This window comes from Budorcas taxicolor, chromosome 23 (assembly GCF_023091745.1).
Source record: "Budorcas taxicolor isolate Tak-1 chromosome 23, Takin1.1, whole genome shotgun sequence".
NCBI lineage: Eukaryota > Metazoa > Chordata > Mammalia > Artiodactyla > Bovidae > Budorcas > Budorcas taxicolor.
In genome coordinates this window covers 25413228-25433125 of record NC_068932.1, presented here as the reverse complement: position 1 = coordinate 25433125, position 19898 = coordinate 25413228, and the positions used below count along the sequence as shown (strand labels likewise).

General features: G+C 40.9%; 1 protein-coding gene across 1 annotated transcript in view; it reads right to left on the bottom strand.

Annotated features, from left to right (window-relative positions):
* SORCS3 (sortilin related VPS10 domain containing receptor 3) overlaps positions 1-19898 on the bottom strand; it is a 650006-nt gene that overhangs the window by 13273 nt on the left and 616835 nt on the right. Inside the window, exons 21-22 of the mRNA XM_052660938.1 lie at positions 8716-8839; positions 6143-6255 (exon numbers count right to left, since the gene is read on the bottom strand). Of these exons, the coding sequence (XP_052516898.1) occupies positions 6143-6255; positions 8716-8839 (237 nt within the window). The remainder of the gene's footprint in view (positions 1-6142; positions 6256-8715; positions 8840-19898) is intronic.

The following is a 19898-nucleotide window of genomic DNA, read 5'->3' as shown; positions in this document are numbered from 1 at the left end:
CTCCTAGCACTTCAGACTTCCACGAAAGGAATTCAGATCATGCCCACAGTAAGGTATGCTTATCTGATACAGTCTTTTCTTTAGTAGGGCCTTATTTTATGTCTGCCAAGATATTCAGAGGAGAGGGGGATGGTCTCTATGGCTGCCTCACTGTTCCAAATGATGCCTGACAGTGAGGAAAGAATAAACAGACACTGGACTGAATATGAGTGGAGGGGCTGTCTCCCATTAGCTCAGCTCCGATTCGTATTTGGAACTAGAGATGGTGTTAACTCTTAGGGATGTGATGAAGGAAAGAGAGAGAGACAGTGCCAACCTTCAGAGAACTAGTGAGTGGCAGTCAGAAGCCTGGAAAGCCCCCCAAAGCTGGGAGTCATCTCCAGGGAGCTTGAGGATGTTTTGCCAGATGCCTCAGTTCATCCAAGGTAAGGAGCAGCGGCTGCGCTTTGCTGGAGCAGGTGTGAAGAGATACCCCACGCCCAAGGTAAGAGAAACACAAGTAAGATGGTAGATGTTGCAAGAGGGCATCAGAGAGCAGACACACTGAAGCCATACGCACAGAAAACCAGTCAGTCTAATCACACTAGAACCACAGCCTTGTCTAACTCAATGAAACTAAGCCATGCCTGAGGGGCAACCCAACATAGGCGGGTCATGGTGGAGAGGTCTGACAGAATGTGGTCCACTGGAGAAGGGAATGGAAAACCACTTAAGTATTCTTGCCTGGAGAATTCCATAAACAGTATGAAAAGGCAAAATGATAGGACACTGAAAGAGGAACTCCCCAGGTCAGTAGGTGCCCAACACGCTACTGGAGATCAGTGGAGAAATAACTCCAGAAAGAATGAAGGGATGGAGCCAAAGCAAAAACAATACCCAGCTGTGGATGTGACTGGTGATAGAAGCAATGTCCGATGCTGTAAAGAGCAATATTGTATAGGAACCTGGAATGTCAGGTCCATGGATTAAGGCAAATTATAAGTGGTCAAACAAGAGATGGCAAGAGTGAACGTCGACATTCTAGGAATCAGCAAACTAAAATGGACTGGAATGGGTGAATTTAACTCAGATGACCATCATATCTACTACTACAGCAGGAATCACTCAGAAGAAATGGAGTAGCCATCATGGTCAACAAGAGAGTCCGAAATGCAGTACTTGGATGCAATCTCAAAAACGACAGAATGATCTCTGTTCATTTCCAAGGCAAACCATTCAATATCACAGTAATCCAAGTCTATGCCCCAACCAGTAACGCTGAAGAAGCTGAAGTTGAACGGTTCTATGAAGACCTACAAGACCTTTTAGAACTAACACCCAAAAAAGATGTCCTTTTCATTATAGGGGACTGGAATGCAAAAGTAGGAAGTCAAGAAGCACCTGGAGTAACAGGCAAATTTGGTCTTGGAATGCGGAATGAAGCAGGGCAAAGACTAATAGAGTTTTGCCAAGAGAACGCACTGGTCATAGCAAATACCCTCTTCCAACAACACAAGAGAAGACTCTTCACATGGACATCACCAGATGGTCAACACTGGAATCAGATTGATTATATTCTTTGCAGCCAAAGATGGAGAAGCTCTATACAGTCAGCAAACACAAGACCAGGAGCTGACTGTGGCTCAGATCATAAACTCCTTATTACCAAATTCAGACTTAAATTGAAGAAAGTAGGGACCATTCAGGTAGGACGTAAATCAAATCCCTTATGATTATACAGTGAAAGTGAGAAATAGATTTAAGGGACTAGATCTGATAGATAGAGTGCCTGATGAATTATGGAATGAGGTTTGTGACACTGTACAGGAGACAGGGATCAAGACTATCCCCATGGAAAAGGAATGCAAAAAAGCAAAATGGCTGTCTAAGGAGGCCTTACAAATAGCTGTGAAAAGAAGAGAGGTGAAAAGCAAAGGAGAAAAGGAAAAATATAAGCATCTGAAGGCAGAGTTCCAGAGAATAGCAAGAAGAGATAAGAAAGCCTTCTTCAGCGATCAATGCAAAGAAATAGAGGAAAAGAACAGAATGGGAAAGACTAGAGATCTCTTCAAGAAAATTAGAGATACCAAGGGAACATTTCATGCAAAGATGGGCTCAATAAAGGACAGAAATGGTATGGACCTAATAGAAGCAGAAGATATTAAGAAGAAGTGGCAAGAATACACAGAAGAACTGTACAAAAAAGATATTCACGACCCAGATAATCAGGATGATGTGATCACTCATCTAGAGCCAGACATCCTGGAATATGAAGTCAAGTGGGCCTTAGAAAGCATCACTACGAACAAAGCTAGTGGAGGTGATGGAGTTCCAGTTGAGCTGTTTTAAATCCTGAAAGACGATGCTGTGAAAGTGCTGCACTCAATATGCCAGTAAATTTGGAAAACTCAGCAGTGGCCACAGGACTGGAAAAGGTCAGTTTTCATTCCAATCTCAAAGAAAGGCAATGCCAAAGAATGCTCAGACTACCGTACAACTGCTCTCATCTCACATGCTAGTAAAGTAATGCTTAAAATTCTCCAAGCCAGGCTTCAGCAATACATGAACCGTGAACTTCCAGATATTCAAGCTGGATTTAGAAAAGGCAGAGGAACCAGAGATCAAATTGCCAACATCCGCTGGATCATGGAAAAAGCAAGAGACTTCCAGGAAAACATCTATTTCTGCTTTATTGACTATGCCAAAGCTTTTGACTGTGTGGATCACGATAAACTGTGGAAAATTCTGAAGGAGATGGGAATACCAGACCACCTGACCACTTGCCGGTCAGGTGATCTGGTATTGAGAAATTGTTGAGAAATATTGAGAAATGTGTATGCAGGTCAGGAAGTAACAGTTAGAACTGGACATGAAAAAATAGACTGGTTCCAAATAGGAAAAGGAGTACATCAAGGCTGTATATTGTCACCCTGCTTATTTAACTTATATGCAGAGTACATCATGAGAAACGCTGGACTGGAAGAAGCACAAACTGGAATCAAGATTGCCGGGAGAAATATCAATAACCTCAGATATGCAGATGACAACACCCTTATGGCAGAAAGTGAAGAGGAACTCAAAAGCCTCTTGATGAAAGTTAAATTGGAGAGTGAAAAAGTTGGCTTAAAGCTCAACATTCAGAAAACAAAGATCATGGCATCTGGTCCCATCACTTCATGGGAAATAGATGGGGAAACAGTGGAAACAGTGTCAGACTTTATTTTTGGAGGCTCCAAAATCACTGCAGATGGTGACTGCAGCCATTAAATTAAAAGACGCTTACTCCTTGGAAGAAAAGTTATGACCAACCTAGATAGCATATTCAAAAGCAGAGACATTACTTTGCCAACTAAGGTCCATCTAGTCAAGGCTATGGTTTTTCCTGTCGTCATGTATGGATGTGAGAATTGGACTGTGAAGAAGGCTGAGCACCAAAGAATTGATGCTTTTGAACTGTGGTGTTGGAGAAGACTCTTGAGAGTCCCTTGGACAGCAAGGAGATCCAACCAGTCCATTCTGGAGATCAGCCCCGGGATTTCTTTGGAAGGAATGATGCTAAAGCTGAAACTCCAGTACTTTGGCCACCTCATGAAAAGAGTTGACTCATTTGAAAAGACTCTGATGCTGGGAGGGATTGGGGGCAGGAGGAGAAGAGGATGACAGAGGATGAGATGGCTGGATGGCATCACTGACTTGATGGACGTGAGTCTGAATGAACTCCAGGAGTTGGTGATGGACAGGGAGGCCTGGTGTGCTCCAATTCATGGGGTCGTAGAGAGTCGGACACGACTGAGCGACTGAACTGAACTCAGTTCCCTACTGGGAGGCAAGATGGATTTATTCTAACTAGGCAGGGGAAGTAATTCTCAGAGAACAGACTGAGGTCAGATAATCACCCAATGGAGAAAATGGAAAAACCCAGGAGTGTCATGGCAGGTGTGACCCCGTGTCCCAGGGAAGAGTGGCCGCAGGGTGCATCACTCAGTTAGGGAATGTGGAAGGACCTAACTCCAATCATACAAATCCAGCACAATGCTAGATGTCTCATAGTCAAAGGCATACAAGATCAATTTCATTTTCATCCCTCTCTTTGAACAAGTTTTTGTAAACAGATATGAAGTATGGTTCTTATAGACAGCTCCTCACTGGAATGCTCTTATATTATTATATTTTATCTATTTTTCCTCTCTGGCAGCTTCTTTTCTGTGTCCTTCCCTGGATCTTTCTCCTTTACCTTGGAGAGCATCAGCATCCATCTCTGCCCTGCCCCCTTTCCCTCTCAGGGTGGCTGGGGGGTGGGGGCAGACTTAAAGACCTCCATGGCCTCAGTTCCAGCCTCACTACCTCCTACAGAAACCTCACTTGATCTCCAATCATATCTTTAACTCTCTTGGTTATCTTTACCCAGTTGTTTCTCAGATACTCCAAACTCATATAAAAGACCAAATCATCACTGCTCCCCAAGTATGTTTCTCCTACACAGTTGCCATCTTGATCAATGGCAAGGAAAATCCTCTCCTTCCTACTCTTATAATCAGAAAGCTTCTCCTTCCTTCTCATTCACACTACATTTTATTAGTCACCAGTTCTATTTCTCAGCAGGTTAAGTTAGCCTTTGGATCTTTCCTTTTCAGGATTTTATTATTACATCTGGTTTAGACAAGTGCAGTAGTCTTTTAACAGGTCATCTCCTGTGAAATCATCCCCTACCGTATTCACTTCCCACCTCTAGAGACCATCCTCTGTATTACCACAAGATTGGGTGTCTGAAATACAAAGCCACTAATCCCATCACAATAAAACCCGAAACTGTGAGCCATGTGGCAGAGCAGTTCTCCTGAGTTCCCTTACCCTACTGCTCTCCACCCAGGCACCACTTCCCAATAAAATCTCTTGCTTTGTTAGCTAAATAAATAAATAAAGTTTTTTTTTTTTTTTTTTTACCTAAATAATAAAGAAAGAACACATTTCACTCTTCCCAGAACCTACAGGATGTATGCAAAACCCCTTTTAGCTGCTCAGACCTTTCACAAAATAATCAATCCATCCCAGCATAGCATCAGTCACACCTGCCCTTATAACTTATAGATTGGCTAAAATAAACTGCCACTTATCAAATATGCTGTACTTACCATAGACCATGGCTTTGCACATGCTTTTATTGTACCTGAGAGACATCATCCTCTCTCTGTTAACTACTGTTTATCCTTTAAAACAGAGTTCAAGTATTCCCTCCAAAGACTATTCTACTAGTTCAAAAGTATTTACTGAATCATGAATATGTGTCAAGCCTGAACTTTTCTGGATAGAGTGAATTGCACTTTTCTCCATGCTCCTTTGAAATGCTGGCCATGTCTCTCTCATACACCTAGTTGCACATTAGACTTAAATTTGAATTGACCATGTTTTATCCATCATTATAGTCTAGCACCTAGGTCTGAGCAAATGGTTAACAAAACCATTTCAACTTGCTCTAAGGAAAATATGCTGTTGTCGTTCAGTTGCCAAGTCATGTCTGACTCGTTGTGACCCCACAGACTGCAGCGTGCCAGGCTTGGTGCTAACTATCACCCTAGAGTCTGCTGGCATGCCCTAGTTCCTAGCTTGTCACCTTCTGACTGCGACATATGGTCAATGGAAATCTTGAAGTCTGTCTGGTTGAAAAACAACAACAAAAGGGAGGGGATATATGTATACCTATGGCTGATTCATATTTAGGTTTGACAGAAAACAACGAAAGTCTGTAAAGCAATTATCCTTCAATTAAAACACAATTTTAAAAAAACAACAAAAACAACAAACAAAAACTCTCTAAACTTTCATGGGCCAAACGAGTGAATGACATTAGTATATACTTAAGCAGTGGTCCATCAATCATTTTATTAAAGGGGTCAATCTCCTGTCTTAGAAAAATGTAGGAGAAAGATGGTGCCAATTTCTCATCCTCAAACATGGGACTGATTCTCTGTCTCTATCTCTCTCTTCTGAATCTCTCCATCTTTCTTTTCCATCCTTCATTTCCTCTACCCTTCTCTCTCTTTTTACAGAGCAATAATCTTTATTTAACTGTAGAATGGTGGTCTGAGTCCATGAAAATGCCTCCGGGACCACACCATCTGGTTCTTTATTCATGAAGATTTAAGCAAAGATAAAGTCAACTTACTTTCACCAAAGCCCGCTTGATCACATTGGCAATATCTTGCCTCCACTCTGGAATGTCAGGATTGTGGTAATCCAGATTAGGAGAGAAAGATAAGAGCTGGGACTGGAAGTATTCTGCAAGGAGAGAGCATGTGTGAGTAAGGCTGAGAGAGGATGTGATAAGGTGTTTTCCTAAAGCACCATTTTTGTGCTTTAGGAAAAGGGCTTCCATGTGGCCTCATCTCTAATTCTGTCTTTTCAGCCTGTCTCTTGGCATCTAAATGAAGTGGGATTTGGTGACTGGAAGTCACCTACTGGAGGTAGGTTTGTGCTTCTACCACTTTTTTTCTTAATCTTAAGAATTTCTTTTTTTTTTAATTTTTTTTATTTTTACTTTATTTTACTTTACAATACTATATTGGTTTTGCCATACATTGACATGAATCTGCCACGGGTTCCCAAACATGAACCCCCCTCCCACCTCCCACCCCATATCATCTCTCTGGATCATCCCTGTGCATCAGCCCCAAGCATCCTGTATCCTGCATCGAACGTAGACTGGCGATTCGTTTCTTACATGATAGTATACATGTTTCAATGCCATTCTCCCAAATCATCCCACCCTCTCCCTCTCCCTCACAGTCCAAAAGTCTGCTCTACACATCTGTGTCTCTTTTGCTGTCTCGCATACAGGGTTATCATTACCATCTTTCTAAATTCCATATATATGTGTTAGTATACTGTATTGGTGTTTTTCTTTCTGGCTTACTTCACTCTGTATAATCGCCTCCAGTTTCATCCATCTCATTAGAACTGATTCAAATGTATTCTTTTTAATGGCTGAGTAATACTCCATTGTGTATATGTACCACAGCTTTCTTATCCATTCATCTGCTGATGGACATCTAGGTTGTTTCCATGTCCTGGCTATTATAAACAGTGCTGCGATGAACATTGGGGTACATGTGTCTCTTTCAATTCTGGTTTCCTCAGTGTATACGCCCAGCAGTGGGATTGCTGGGTCATAAGGCAGTTCTATTTGCAATTTTTTAAGGAATCTCCACACTGTTCTCCATAGTGGCTGTACTAGTTTGCATTCCCACCAACAGTGCAAGAGGGTTCCCTTTTCTCCACACCCTCTCCAGCATTTATTGCTTGCAGACTTTTGGATCGCAGCCATTCTGGCTGGTGTGAAGTGGTACCTCAATGCAAGATAATTATGAAACTCGAGGAAAAGGAGACTTTTGCTGCTACAGGTAGTATCATGCAGAGGCAACAATTAAGCATTAATAAATTGAGCTAGATTAGAATGGAGCTTTTTCTTGTGTTTCCCTTTGTTCCATCGATACTGCTAGAAAATGCCTCAGGGGTTAGAAAATAGGTCAAAATGCTGTATCTAGGTGTGGGTAACATTTGGTGTCTTGATCTGATTGGTAGATACACAGGTCTGTCCACTTTGTGGTAATTCATGAAGCTGAAACACGATCTGTGTACTTCTGTATTTTAATTTTTCAGTTGAAGTATGGTTGATTTACAATGTTGTGCTCATTTATGCTATACAGCAAAGTGACCCAGTTTTATACATATATACATTCTTTTCTATATTCTTTTCCATTATGATTTATCCTAGGAGACTGGATATAGTTCCCTATGCTATACAGTAGGACCTTATTGTCTATCCCTTCAAAATGTAATAGTTTATATCTACAAACCCCAAACTCCCAGCTACACTCCAACAAAAATGTTTAAAGTCTTCCAGGTGCCCAATAAGAGAGCCTGAACCTCAAGTTTGCAGAGTTGTAGAAAAAGGTGCTCATCTGGGGTGAAGTGGAAGATATAAACTGAGTCAAAGGATCATATACCTTAGTATAATTTTCCAGAAAACCCTGTTTTCTAGGGTTTTCTTCTAAGCTTTTTTTTTTTTTTTTCCTATAGTGGCTGTTTTTAGGGTCTAAGGGAGGTTCACTGAATGGTGGTAGAAGCACAGTTTGATTGAAAATTAACTTAAGAATGGTTCTCCAGGATAGAGAACAGAATGGTGATTCTGTTTACCACTCTCCTGCCTTGTTTTATCCTTATATTCTTAGCCTTATTCTTATCCTTCTCAGTGAAAGATGTTAGTCTCTATCAACAAACAAAACACATCGGTTATGTATAGTTCATCTCAATACCTAAGCTATGAGTTCCTCAAGAGCAGGTACTGTAACTCCTCCAGCTTTTGAAATCACTGATTCGCACCTCATAAAGAATGGATGCTACACGTGTGTTAAAGATACCTTGGTGGTTCAACAGATCAAAATGCTTCGATGATAGTCTTTTAAGCTCAGCATCTCTTCAATTTATGATTTATCCCTGTCTAATGAGACCATCAGGTTGTGATGCAGACATATCACAGAAGACAAACAATGCTTATCTGTACCTACTTCTCTAACAATCTCAGTATCTATTCAAGGACAAGTAAAGAAGTACCTTTAGATACCTTTTGTGGACCTACATAATTTCCCCATGGCCTAGGCAACTTCCAAAGCAGTCAGTGGATGCCACTTGGGTGGCTGGAGGGGATCACTGGGCAGAAAGGGGCATCATAGGGCTTACCGTGAACAGCAATATCTTTTGTGTCTTGGATGAGGGCATTCCCAGCAGCCACCTGGACAGTGATGGTATTAGTTCCCTCTGCTAGGAATGTGAAGGAAATGCTGCTGTCCAAGGTGATGAGGGGCTAAAAGAGAGAAGCCAAAACACTTACTTAGTCCTTTATGGGAATATCAGATTCCCTCCTTTCCTGTAAATCTCAGACTGTCACCAATCTGCGTAGCATTTGCATATCCCCAAGGGATCCTAACTTGAAGAAGGAAAAAAAAATCGCACAGCTTTCTAAATTATATAGCGAGTATCCAGGAAGCATATTAATATACTTGAAGTGCACTGTAAAATGCTAATTCTAAGAGATGAAGATAAGACTGGGCACCATGAATTTTGTCCATCATTCTGTTACTTCTCCTGGGGGAAGGTAGAAGCACCTTTTGTAATCTATTCCTAGTGACTCTGGGAATAGGTGATCACATTCTTTTTTCCTCTAATATTTTGTGTGATTTATATTTTCATTCCATTGGGCTGCAAGATTTTTCAGAGAAGTGACCATATTTTATTTATTTCTGAATCACCTACCTGTTTTTGGCATGTTGTCTTACATCCAGCAGAATCCATAGATAAGTTGTATATACAATCATTTATTGACATTTTGTTTTATCATATCTGTGTGTTCCATTGCAAGGCATTTCTACCAATTTAAATAAGTTGGGAAACAGATAAACATGCATATCTGTGCTCACTTTTTAATCTTTTTTCTTTTCCTGTTTTCTTTCCCTGATCATAACAGATAGGGACTTGCCAAAGATAAAGAGAGAAAGATAATAAGCATATGCTTTCCCTTAGAAATTAGGATCTCAGTAGAAGCAAGGGCTTATTGGAGAGAAGAGAATGCAGATTCTGAGATTAAACTGTCATTATTCAGTGGTTATCTTGAGGCCCATGTCCTCTCAAGCTATCTGGTGTTTGCAAGGTAAGGCACTCTAGTAGGAGGCTTTTCTAAGGCAGCTCTTGAATAGATGTCACAAGTGCAGATGAGAAGACCCCATCTCATCTCTGTGGGTTAGGATGACAATAGGATAGAGCAGTGATGTCACCAGCTGTGAGGATGCGTAGACTTGCCTTTTAAGAATGTGGATATCAGCCAGTGTTCATACAGCACATCTGTGAACCTAGATGCTGCAGAGACTCACAGATGTAGCATTCAGACTACAGTGTCCCTTCTGCAAAACTGAAATCCCTTTCTAGCTCAGAATCTTCACCTGGGCCTCTGAAACAATAATCTGATTTATCGGCTTTAAAATTCTATGGCTCTATTTTATGGCCAAGCTGATGGCTGGAGTCGGACAGGATTAGACGTTGCCCTAAGCTTGCGGACACCCTTTCTTTTCTGTTTGCTAAATGAAAGAAGGAAGTGTGGAAAGAGTTATACTCTTTTTTATTAACTAAGGGTAAGCCCAGAGTCCAAGCATGCTTCCTCATACTTATGGTTCTGTGATGCTATGCACAAGGATGTGAACTCATTAATTAAACCACAAATGAGGTACAAGTAGGTTCTGTGATGGACATCAACTCCAACAGACCAACGGTGGCTGTTTAGTGTCCTGTGTTGAGAAGTCAAGTCAGGCTTAACACGGCAATATTGGCCATGGACATGGAATAAAGGAAAACCGTATGCCACTGAGTTGCCATCGTTGGTGTAACAAGAACAGAGACTTGAAACTCTGGCTCTGTTACTATTTTAATGAATGGCCTTGGGAAAAGTCTGTTCCCACTGTGGGCCTTAGTTTAAAGTTGTAAGGACTTACTCAGCAGTAAGAACACACAGAATTAATGAATGGCTTTTGGCTAATTTTCTAGTTCCTACCTAGTCAACCCGTTAGGGCTTGTCTGTCAGAATGCCTTCAACTGTTTCATTACCTTAGTCATATTCTTTGGAAGGAAAATGAAATACATCTGTACACCCAACAGAATGACAAAAAGTTCTTTAAAAATAATAACAAATATTGTCGAGAATGTGGAGCAACTAGAACTCTCATACATTTTTGATGGGATGTACAATGGTGCAACTATGCAGGAAAAAGTTCACTTTTATAAGAAATCGTAATAATTTTTCCAAGATAATTATGCTATTTTATATTTATAGCTTAGCAATTGCAGTCTGGGGAATTTAGTCAAGATCAAAGAAAACATGTATCCACAAACAGAAGAAAATGCTCATAGCAGTTACAGTCATAGTAGTCAAAAACTAAGTGAACCTAGAAGAATTTATCAATAGGAAAATGAATAAGCAAGCCAAAGCTCATGCACTCAACAAAATAGAAAAGCAAATATTGATATACATAAGAGTATGGATGCGTCTTAAAACCATAAGAAATTAAAGAAACCTTACATAAAAGAATTCATATGGTATGATATGAAGTTCTATTAATAGAAAAGATAGATCTAATTCATGATGGGAAAAAATAGTGGTCGGTTCTGAGGTTTGGGGTGGGAATTTACTGAGAAGGGGTATGGAGAACTTTTGGAAGCAATGCTAATAATATATATCTTGATAGGAGTTTGGGTTACAGGTATGTGTATTTCTCAGAACTCAGGAAGTACAGACTTCAGATGATTGATACATTTCATACCTCCATGGAGGAAAAAGTGTAAACAAGTAAAGAACTCTAGCCAATGATTCATAGCCTGAAGCATTTAGGATAAAGCATACAGGTGTCTGAAATTTATTCTGAAATGAATTTAAAAAAATTAAGATCAGTTGATGGCTGGATAGGAGGATGGACAGATAAATAGACATAAAACAAGCAGAGTAGATGTTAATGATAGACTATGTGTACTTTGTCCATGGGATTCTCCAGGCAAGAAGACTGGAGTGGGTTGCCATGCCCTCCTCCGATGATAGACTACAGGTGGTAGGCATATGCATATTCACTGTAAGATTATTTCATTTTTTACTTTGTGTTTGAAGTTTTTAATAATAAAATGTTGGGAGAGAAACAAAGCAGCAAAGGAATAACTGATGTGTTTTTAGTTTTTCTTCCTTTAAATTGCTCTCTCTGACCATAACTATATCACATTACCCCTCTGATTCGGTTACTGTCCTCAGCTATTTCTAATCTCTTCCCACCTCTCACCATCAGGATCCTTTATCCCCTAATGGCAGTCCCTTCAAGGAATCTGGCTACCCACTCCAGTATTCTGGCCAGGAGAATTCCATGGACTGTATAGTCTATGGGGTCACAAAGGGTCAGACACGACCGAGCTACTTTCACTTTTTTTTTTTTTTCCAAGGAATCTGCACTACTCCCAAATCATCCTCAGCACTCAGGGGTCTATGTGGTCCCCACTCTTCTTTCTCTGCACACTATTCTTGTCTTAGACTTAGGTGACTGGGCTGGGCAACCTAAAAGGAGAGGGATTCCTCCTGTTCCAGTAGATCTGACTTTCTCTCCTCTGGCTGCTTTCCTAGCAGATCCAGGAACCAAGCAAGGAAATGCCAGCTGAGGTGGGAGGGAGCATGCCATCCCACCAGCCAGTCAGGGCTCTGAGCCACAGCAAACTGTGTTAAATGAGCGCACTTGGCCTCCAGGGTAGCAGACCACAGGCTTCCACGCTAGAGAGATGGCAGAAGCTAATTTTGTTTTTCAAATTGCTTTTGTTTTTCATCAGCTATTATGGCATCATGGCTGATTTCACCTCCCTTGCAAAGCTGGAACACTCCACGGAATTCTTGAGTTCTTCACTGGCCACCCATGTCTAGCGCACAACACTAAATTAAATCAAGTATTTTAAGGTTCATTTACTAAATCTATTAGGCAAGCAGACACATTTATTAAGCCAGACCTCTGTTAATCCCAGCAAATTGGCCTTTTCGAGCCCCACAAATCCAACATGCGGCCAATTGACTTCTCTGTGTTTTGTCCAAGCTGCATGGACAGCCCACAGCAAGGCTCATAGCCTGCATAGGCTGTGGGTTACATCCCTGCCCACAAAGAGTCCCTTATGTGCAACAGGTCACATACTATCCAGTAAACCCAGCAAGACATCAGCAAAGCTCTTGAGCGACTACGTAGTTAGAAGACATCCACCTGAATAATGGATCCAGGAGCTTCAAGGAAATGTGTGGATGCAGCATAAACCATTTCCCCAAACACAGTAAATCAACAGAAAATATCATAAAACATCCACAGTTTAAATGTGTGAAAGTGAAGTTGCTCAGTCCTGTCTGACTCTTTGCGACTACCTTGATAAAAACTTGCCATTCCCAAATTAGACAGACTATGCAGTCACTACGCTTATCTCCCTTAAAAGTTTCAGCAGATTCCACAATAACATGTGCATGTATGTTCAGTTGCTTCAGGCAAGTTCTATGGACTGCAGCTGGCCAGGCTCCTCTGTCCATGGGATTCTCCAGGGAAGAATTCTGGAGTGGGTTGCCATGCCCTCCTCCACGGGATCTTTCCAACCCAGGGATTGAACCCACTTTTCTTAAGTCTCCTGCACTGGCAGGTGGGTTCTTTACCACTAAGCCACCTGGAAAGCCCACTATCTTACAATATCCTCTTCTAAATACGAATTTCTATGACAAAATAAAATGTATTCATTTGTGTCATTTAAAGCCATTGGTCACCTATCCACTCCAATTTTTGTTGTTATGCAATTCATCCCAAATGAATCCCACTTTGGTAGAATAAATCTACACAGAACAAAAACATACCCAAAGCCTTGCCACTGCATACAAATCCCTTCCCTCCTTTCTGCCCCAATTCTACTGCTCCTTCAATGCTAGCTTAGGACCAGCTCCATACACGACTTGCTCTAAGACCAAGAAGCCTTGCATCCGTCACCCCCTAAGCTGCTTGGCTGGGCCAATAATGTTATATTCCTATTACCATAGCTTATAGTATCTATTCTTGGATGTTAACCTCATATTCTCAAATAGAGGACTTCCCTGGTGGCTCAGACGGTAAAGCGTCTGCCTATAATGTGGGAGACCCGGGTTCGATCCCTAGATCAGGAAGATCTCCTGGAGAAGGAAATGGCAACCCACTCCAGTATTCTTGCCTGTAAAATCCCACTGGACGGATGAGCCTGGTAGGCTACAGTCCTTGGGGTCGCAAAGAGTCAGACTCGACTGAGCGACTTCACTCACTAAGGGGAACAAATGAAATTTATACTGTTTTTGTGTTCCTCATAACAGCTAGCACAAAATACAAGTTCTTGAGAAAGATTCATGGAACTACTGACATAATTTCATATCTGTTAATAGGTTTGAAGGTATACGGGCCTACAGTTGGATTTTAGGAACACTTGATCTCTTCCATTTATGTATACATGATCATACTTGATCACCAATAACTGTGTGTGTATCCATTGTGCCTTCTTATCAGAAATGTAATTTCCTTGAAGGTGGAAACAAAGCGCTCTTCTATTCCTAAGGGCACCAAACAGAAGGTTGACTATAAATATTTGGGGGGAAGTCAACTGATTCTTTTTTAAATAAAATTTTATTTATTTATTTATTTGGCCTGCACCAGGTCTTAGCTGTGGCATGTGAACTCTTAGTTGTACATGAGGGATCTAGTTTCCCAACCAGGGATCAAACCCAGGTTCTCTGCATTAGGAGAGAGGAGTCTTAGCCACTGAACTACCAGGGAAGACCCTCAACAGATTCTTACTGGGAGGTTGACTTAATTCAACCACTGGGGTGAAACTGTCCAATTCACCTGGTCACAACACACAGATATATGCACGCTAGCCAATTTCTCTTTCATCAGTGATATTCTGATGACTAAATACAAAAATGTATATAAAGACAATGATAGAAATAAATGCCCAAAATTAATATCCACTCCTTTCACAGATCAGTTTGTTTATCAAGGGCAGTCAACTAGCTTGACACTCAGAGCACTCACCAACCACCCAAAGAAACTCATTTGCCAGGAAAATTCTCACTGGATCAACTTTTCAGCACTATGGCCATCTTAATGTGTTTCCATCTTGATGCTGGAAAAAGCACTGAAAATACACCTTTTTTAACTAGGCAGAATAACCATGCTTAGAGGTGGGAGGGAAATCTGTGGAACCATGTCAGATTTGCCCCCCCAAGAGGTATATCCCACTGATACAAAGGATAACCACAACAGTGACTGATATGTTCTAAGCACTTAAGCACCTTTCCTTATTAATCTTCAAAGCAATACTAGAATACAGTCTCTGCTAGCCTTACTCTGACATTACAATGAACAAAACTGAGGCACCGAGAAATTACCTGCTTTGATCAAAGACATAGAACAAACAAGAACCTGTATCAGGACCCCAAGCCAGGCTTGTCTCATTTCAATACCACTCTGAATGCCTCTAATGTACTCTCATTCTCTTGGTTCTTTGGAAACAAAAACCAACCAGTAGAATCTTTGATATCTAAGTATTTTTACAACACTTTATGCTCATTATAGGTGGAATTCTTAACCAAAGGAATACTTCAGGTCATTGTCATTAAAAAAAAATAAAACTATAATGGCATTCTGCAATTTTAAAATTTCCCCCTCATAATATGGCACAATATAAATTAGAGAGGCAAATAATTTCAAATAATAACTCAGTGATGTTCATGGATTAGATGTTATTATCCTTGAGTTAGAGAAAAGTACATTGAGCTTCAAACTAACACAGATGATTATCTGAGAAATAGAAATGACCCTCCAATCACACTGTCCACTTCTCCGTTGATCAAATATTTATTAGACACTGTCTGGTATTTCAGGTCACAGAATCAACACACAAAGGAAAAAACTGGTGCCACAGAGAAGCACTGTCCTCAGTTCCTTGTGGGCAGTTGAGTAAATCATTGTGTTTATGATGGCCAAGAACTGCCCTCTGTACACAGTCATCTCCCTGGAAAGTCCACAGGTGAACAAACTCTATGAGAAAAGAACTCCCTGGCTGGACAGCCCAAACATCACATCCTCTGAAGTGAAATGAACTTAAAATCCTTCTCTTTCAGATGTTCTCCTCCCAGAAAACTTTTTCTTTTTCTTTCACCATGTTTACGTTTGCTAGTGTTTGAAGCAGAATTTTAGGGTCTATGAGCTCTTGGGCTTCCCCTGTGTCTCAGCTGGTAAAGACTCTGCCTGCAATTTGGGAGACCTGGGTTCGATCCCTGGGTGGGGAAGATCCCCTGGAGAAGGGAATGGCTACCCACTCCAGTATTCTGGCCTGGAGAATTCCATGGACTCTATAGTCCATGGGGTTTCAAAGAGTTGGACATGACTGAGTAACTTTCACTTCACTTCACTTTGTGAGCTCCCAGAGACAAACTAAGTGATGCAGAGAAAGCATCCTGGGGCTGGGAATGGTACTGGTATAGACGGAAGTGAGGACACCTGGGTTCTGGCTCAAGAGTGAACCAGATGTTTGCCCTTAGAATGCTTATCTCACATAGGGAGCTTCAAGACTCTAATGTACCAAACGGGCATCTTATTAACTAACCTCCTTACCTATTGTCCCAGTGAACAATAACACTAGAAATGCAAAAGCATCATAACCTATACTAAGAAATTAAAAGTACACAGCACAAATGATACAAACAGAAAATGGTCCTTGGTGTCCCATAAATCTAATTGTCTTTTATCAACCCATCCTAACTGCCATATTTTATACCAAAAAAAAAAAAAAAAAAAAAAAGAGCATCATTTAGTGAGTACCTAATCTAGGCCAGGGAAACACAGATAATTTTATTTAGTTTTCACAGAAATCAAGATGACATAGGCATTAGTCTCTCAGTTTTCAGTTGAGTGCATTAAATGTTAGGTTGAACCATTTGCTCAAGCTCACATAAACAACACGCAGCAATGCTAGAAACTTAACCCTTTTCTTTCTGAACCCACAGTACATATTCTCTCCACCATATAATCAGTTCAGTCACTCAGTCATGTCCTAATCTTTGCGACCCCATGGACCGTAGCACGCCAGGACTTCCTGTCCATCACCAACTCCCGGAGTTTACTCAAACTCTTGTCCATTGAGTCAGTGACGCCATCCAGCCATCTTATCCTCTGTCATCTCCTTCTCCTCCTGCCTTCAGTCTTTCCCAGCATCAGGGTCTTTGCCAACGAGTCAGTTCCTCGCATCAGGTGGCCAAATATTGGAGTTTCAGCTTTAGCATCAGTACTTCCAATGAATATTCAGGACTGATTTCCTTTAGGATGGACTGGTTGGATCTCCTTGCAGTCCAAGGGACTCTCAAGAGTCTTCTCCAATACCACAGTTCAAAAGCATCAATTCTTTGGCACTCAGCTTTCTTTATGGTCCAACTCTCACATCCATACATGACTACTGGAAAAACCATAGCTTTTATTGATTGACCTTTGTTGGCAAAGTAATGTCTCTGCTTTTTAATATGCTGTCTACGTTGGTCATAACTTTTCTTCCAAGGAGCAAGCATCTTTTAATTTCATGGCTGTAATCACCATCTGCAGTGATTTTGGAGCCCCCAAAAGTGAAGTCCCTCACTGTTTCCATTGTTTCCACTTCTGTTTGCCATGAAGTGATAGGACCAGATGCCATGATCTTAGTTTTCTGAATGTTGAGTTTAAAGCCAACTTTTTCATTGTCCTCTTTCACTTTCACCAAGAGGCTCTTTAGTTCTTTTCTTTCTGCCATAAGGATGGTGTCATCTGTGTATCTGAACTTATTGATATTTCTACCAGCAATCTTGATTCCAGCTTATGCTTTATCCAGCTCAACATTTAGCATGATATACTCCTCATGTAAGTTAAATAAGCAGGGTACTCCTTTCCCTATTTGGAACCAGTCTGTTGTTTCATGTCCAGTTCTAACTGTTGCTTTCTGACGTGCATACAAATTTCTCAGGAGGCAGGTAAGGTGGTCTGGTATTTCCATCTCTTGGAAAATTTTCCAAGTTTGTTGTGATCCACACAGCTTAGGCTTTAGAGTAGTCAATAAAGCAGAAGTAGATGTTTTCCTGGAACTCTCCTGCTTTTTTGATGATCTTAGTTTTCTTACTAAGCACCATTATATGGTGCTTCATTTTACTTAGCACCATATAATGCTGCTTCCCTAAACAAAAGCAGGACTCACAATACTGTAAATCAATTCTACTTCAATAAAAAACATTTTTTACTTTAAAATAAGAGCAGGAATGAATCATATCCTACTCTTATCATGCAAGAGCTGAAGTTCTGTTTGTTCATCTCGAACAAACAAACAAAACTGGCATTGTTCCATTCCTTTTTGAAAGGAATTATTACATGGCAACTGAGTATTTATTTTTTTGTACAGTTCTTCTGTGTATTCTTGCCACCTCTTCTTAATATCTTCTGCTTCTGTTAGGTCCATACCATTTCTGTCCTTTATTGTGCTCATCTTTGCATGAAATGTTCCCTTGGTATCTCTAATTTTCTTGAAGAGATTTTTAGTCTTTCCCATTCTATTGTTTTCCTCTATTTCTTTGCACTGATCACTGAGGAAGGCTTTCTTATCTCTCCTTGCTATTGTTGGAACTCTGCATTCAAATGGGTATATCTTTTCTTTCCTCCTTTGCCTTTTGCTTCTCTTCTTTTCACAGCTATTTGCAAGGCATCCTCAGACAACCATTTTGCCTATGTGCATCTTATTCATTATGCCAAAGCCTTTGACTATGGATCACAACAAATTGTGGAAAATTTTTAAAGAGATGGGAATACCAGACCACCTGACCTGCCTCCTGAGAAATCTGTATGCAGGTCGAGAAGCAACAGTTAGAACTGGACATGGAACTACAGACTGGTATCAGTAAAGGAGTATGTCAAGGCTGTATGTTGTCACCCAGCTTATTTAACTTATATGCAGAGTACATCATGCGAAATGCCAGGCTGAATGAAGCACAAGCTGGAATCAAGATTTTCAGGAGTAATATCAATAAACTCAGATATGCAGATGATACCACCCTGATGGCAGAAAGCAAAAAAGAACTAAAGAGCCTCTTGATAACAGTGAAAGAAGAGAGTGAAAAAGTTGGCTTAAAACTCAACATTCAGAAAACTAAGATCATAATCACTTCATGATAAATACATAGGGAAACAGTGGAAACAGTGACAGACTATTTTGGGGGGCTCCAAAATCACTGCAGATGGTGACTGCAGCCATGAGATTAAAAGACACTTGCTCCTTGGAAGAAAAGCTATGACCAACCTAGACAGCATATTAAAAAGCAGGGATATTACATTGCCAACAAAGGTCCATCTAGTCAAAGCTATGATTTTTCCAGCAGTCATGTATGGATGAGAGAGTTGGACCATAAAGAAAGCTGAGCACCAAAGAATTGATGTTTTTGAACTGTGGTGTTGGAGAAGACTCTTGAGAGTCCCTTGGACTGCAAGGAGATCCAACCAGTTCATCCCAAAGGAAATTAGTCCTGAATATTCTTTGGAAGTACTGATGCTGAAGCTGAAAGTCCAATACTTTGGCCACCTGATGCCAAGAACTGACTCATTTGAAAAGACCCTGATGCTGGGAAAGATTGAAGGCAGGAGCAGAAGGGGATGACCGAGGATGAGATAGTTGGATGGCATCACGGACTCAATGGACATGAGTTTGAGTAAACTCCGGGAGTTGGCAATAGACAGGGAGGCCTGGTGTGCTACAGTCTATGGGGTCACAAAGTCAGACACAATGGAGCGACTGAACTGACTGAAGTGACTTTCTCGATGTGTGTGTGTGTGTGTGTGTGTGTGTGTGTGTGTGTTAGTTGCTCAGTCATGTTCAACTCTTTGCGACCCATGGACTGTAGCCTCCATGTTCCTCTCTGCATGGGCTTCTCCAGGCAAGAATGCTGGAATGTGTTTCCATGCCCTTCTCCAGAGGATCTTCCCAACACAGGGATTGAACTGGGGTCACCTGGCATTGCAGGCTGATTATTTACCATTAAATGACTTTCTTGATATTATACACCTAATGAGTAGAAAGGCTAGGATTAAAACAAAACAGAGCAAAATGAATATCAGAAAAATTGATCAGAGGAGCAAGAACAACCAGGTTTGTATAATCTTTTCTCCCTTAGGATATTTGAAGTTCCCCTATTATAGGAATGAACTTGGTGTGGGAATGTATGTCATATTCATTGACATGGATTCCAAGCTTCATTGAGTATCTGTTATTGCCCACATCCCCCTGTGCTCCCAGCA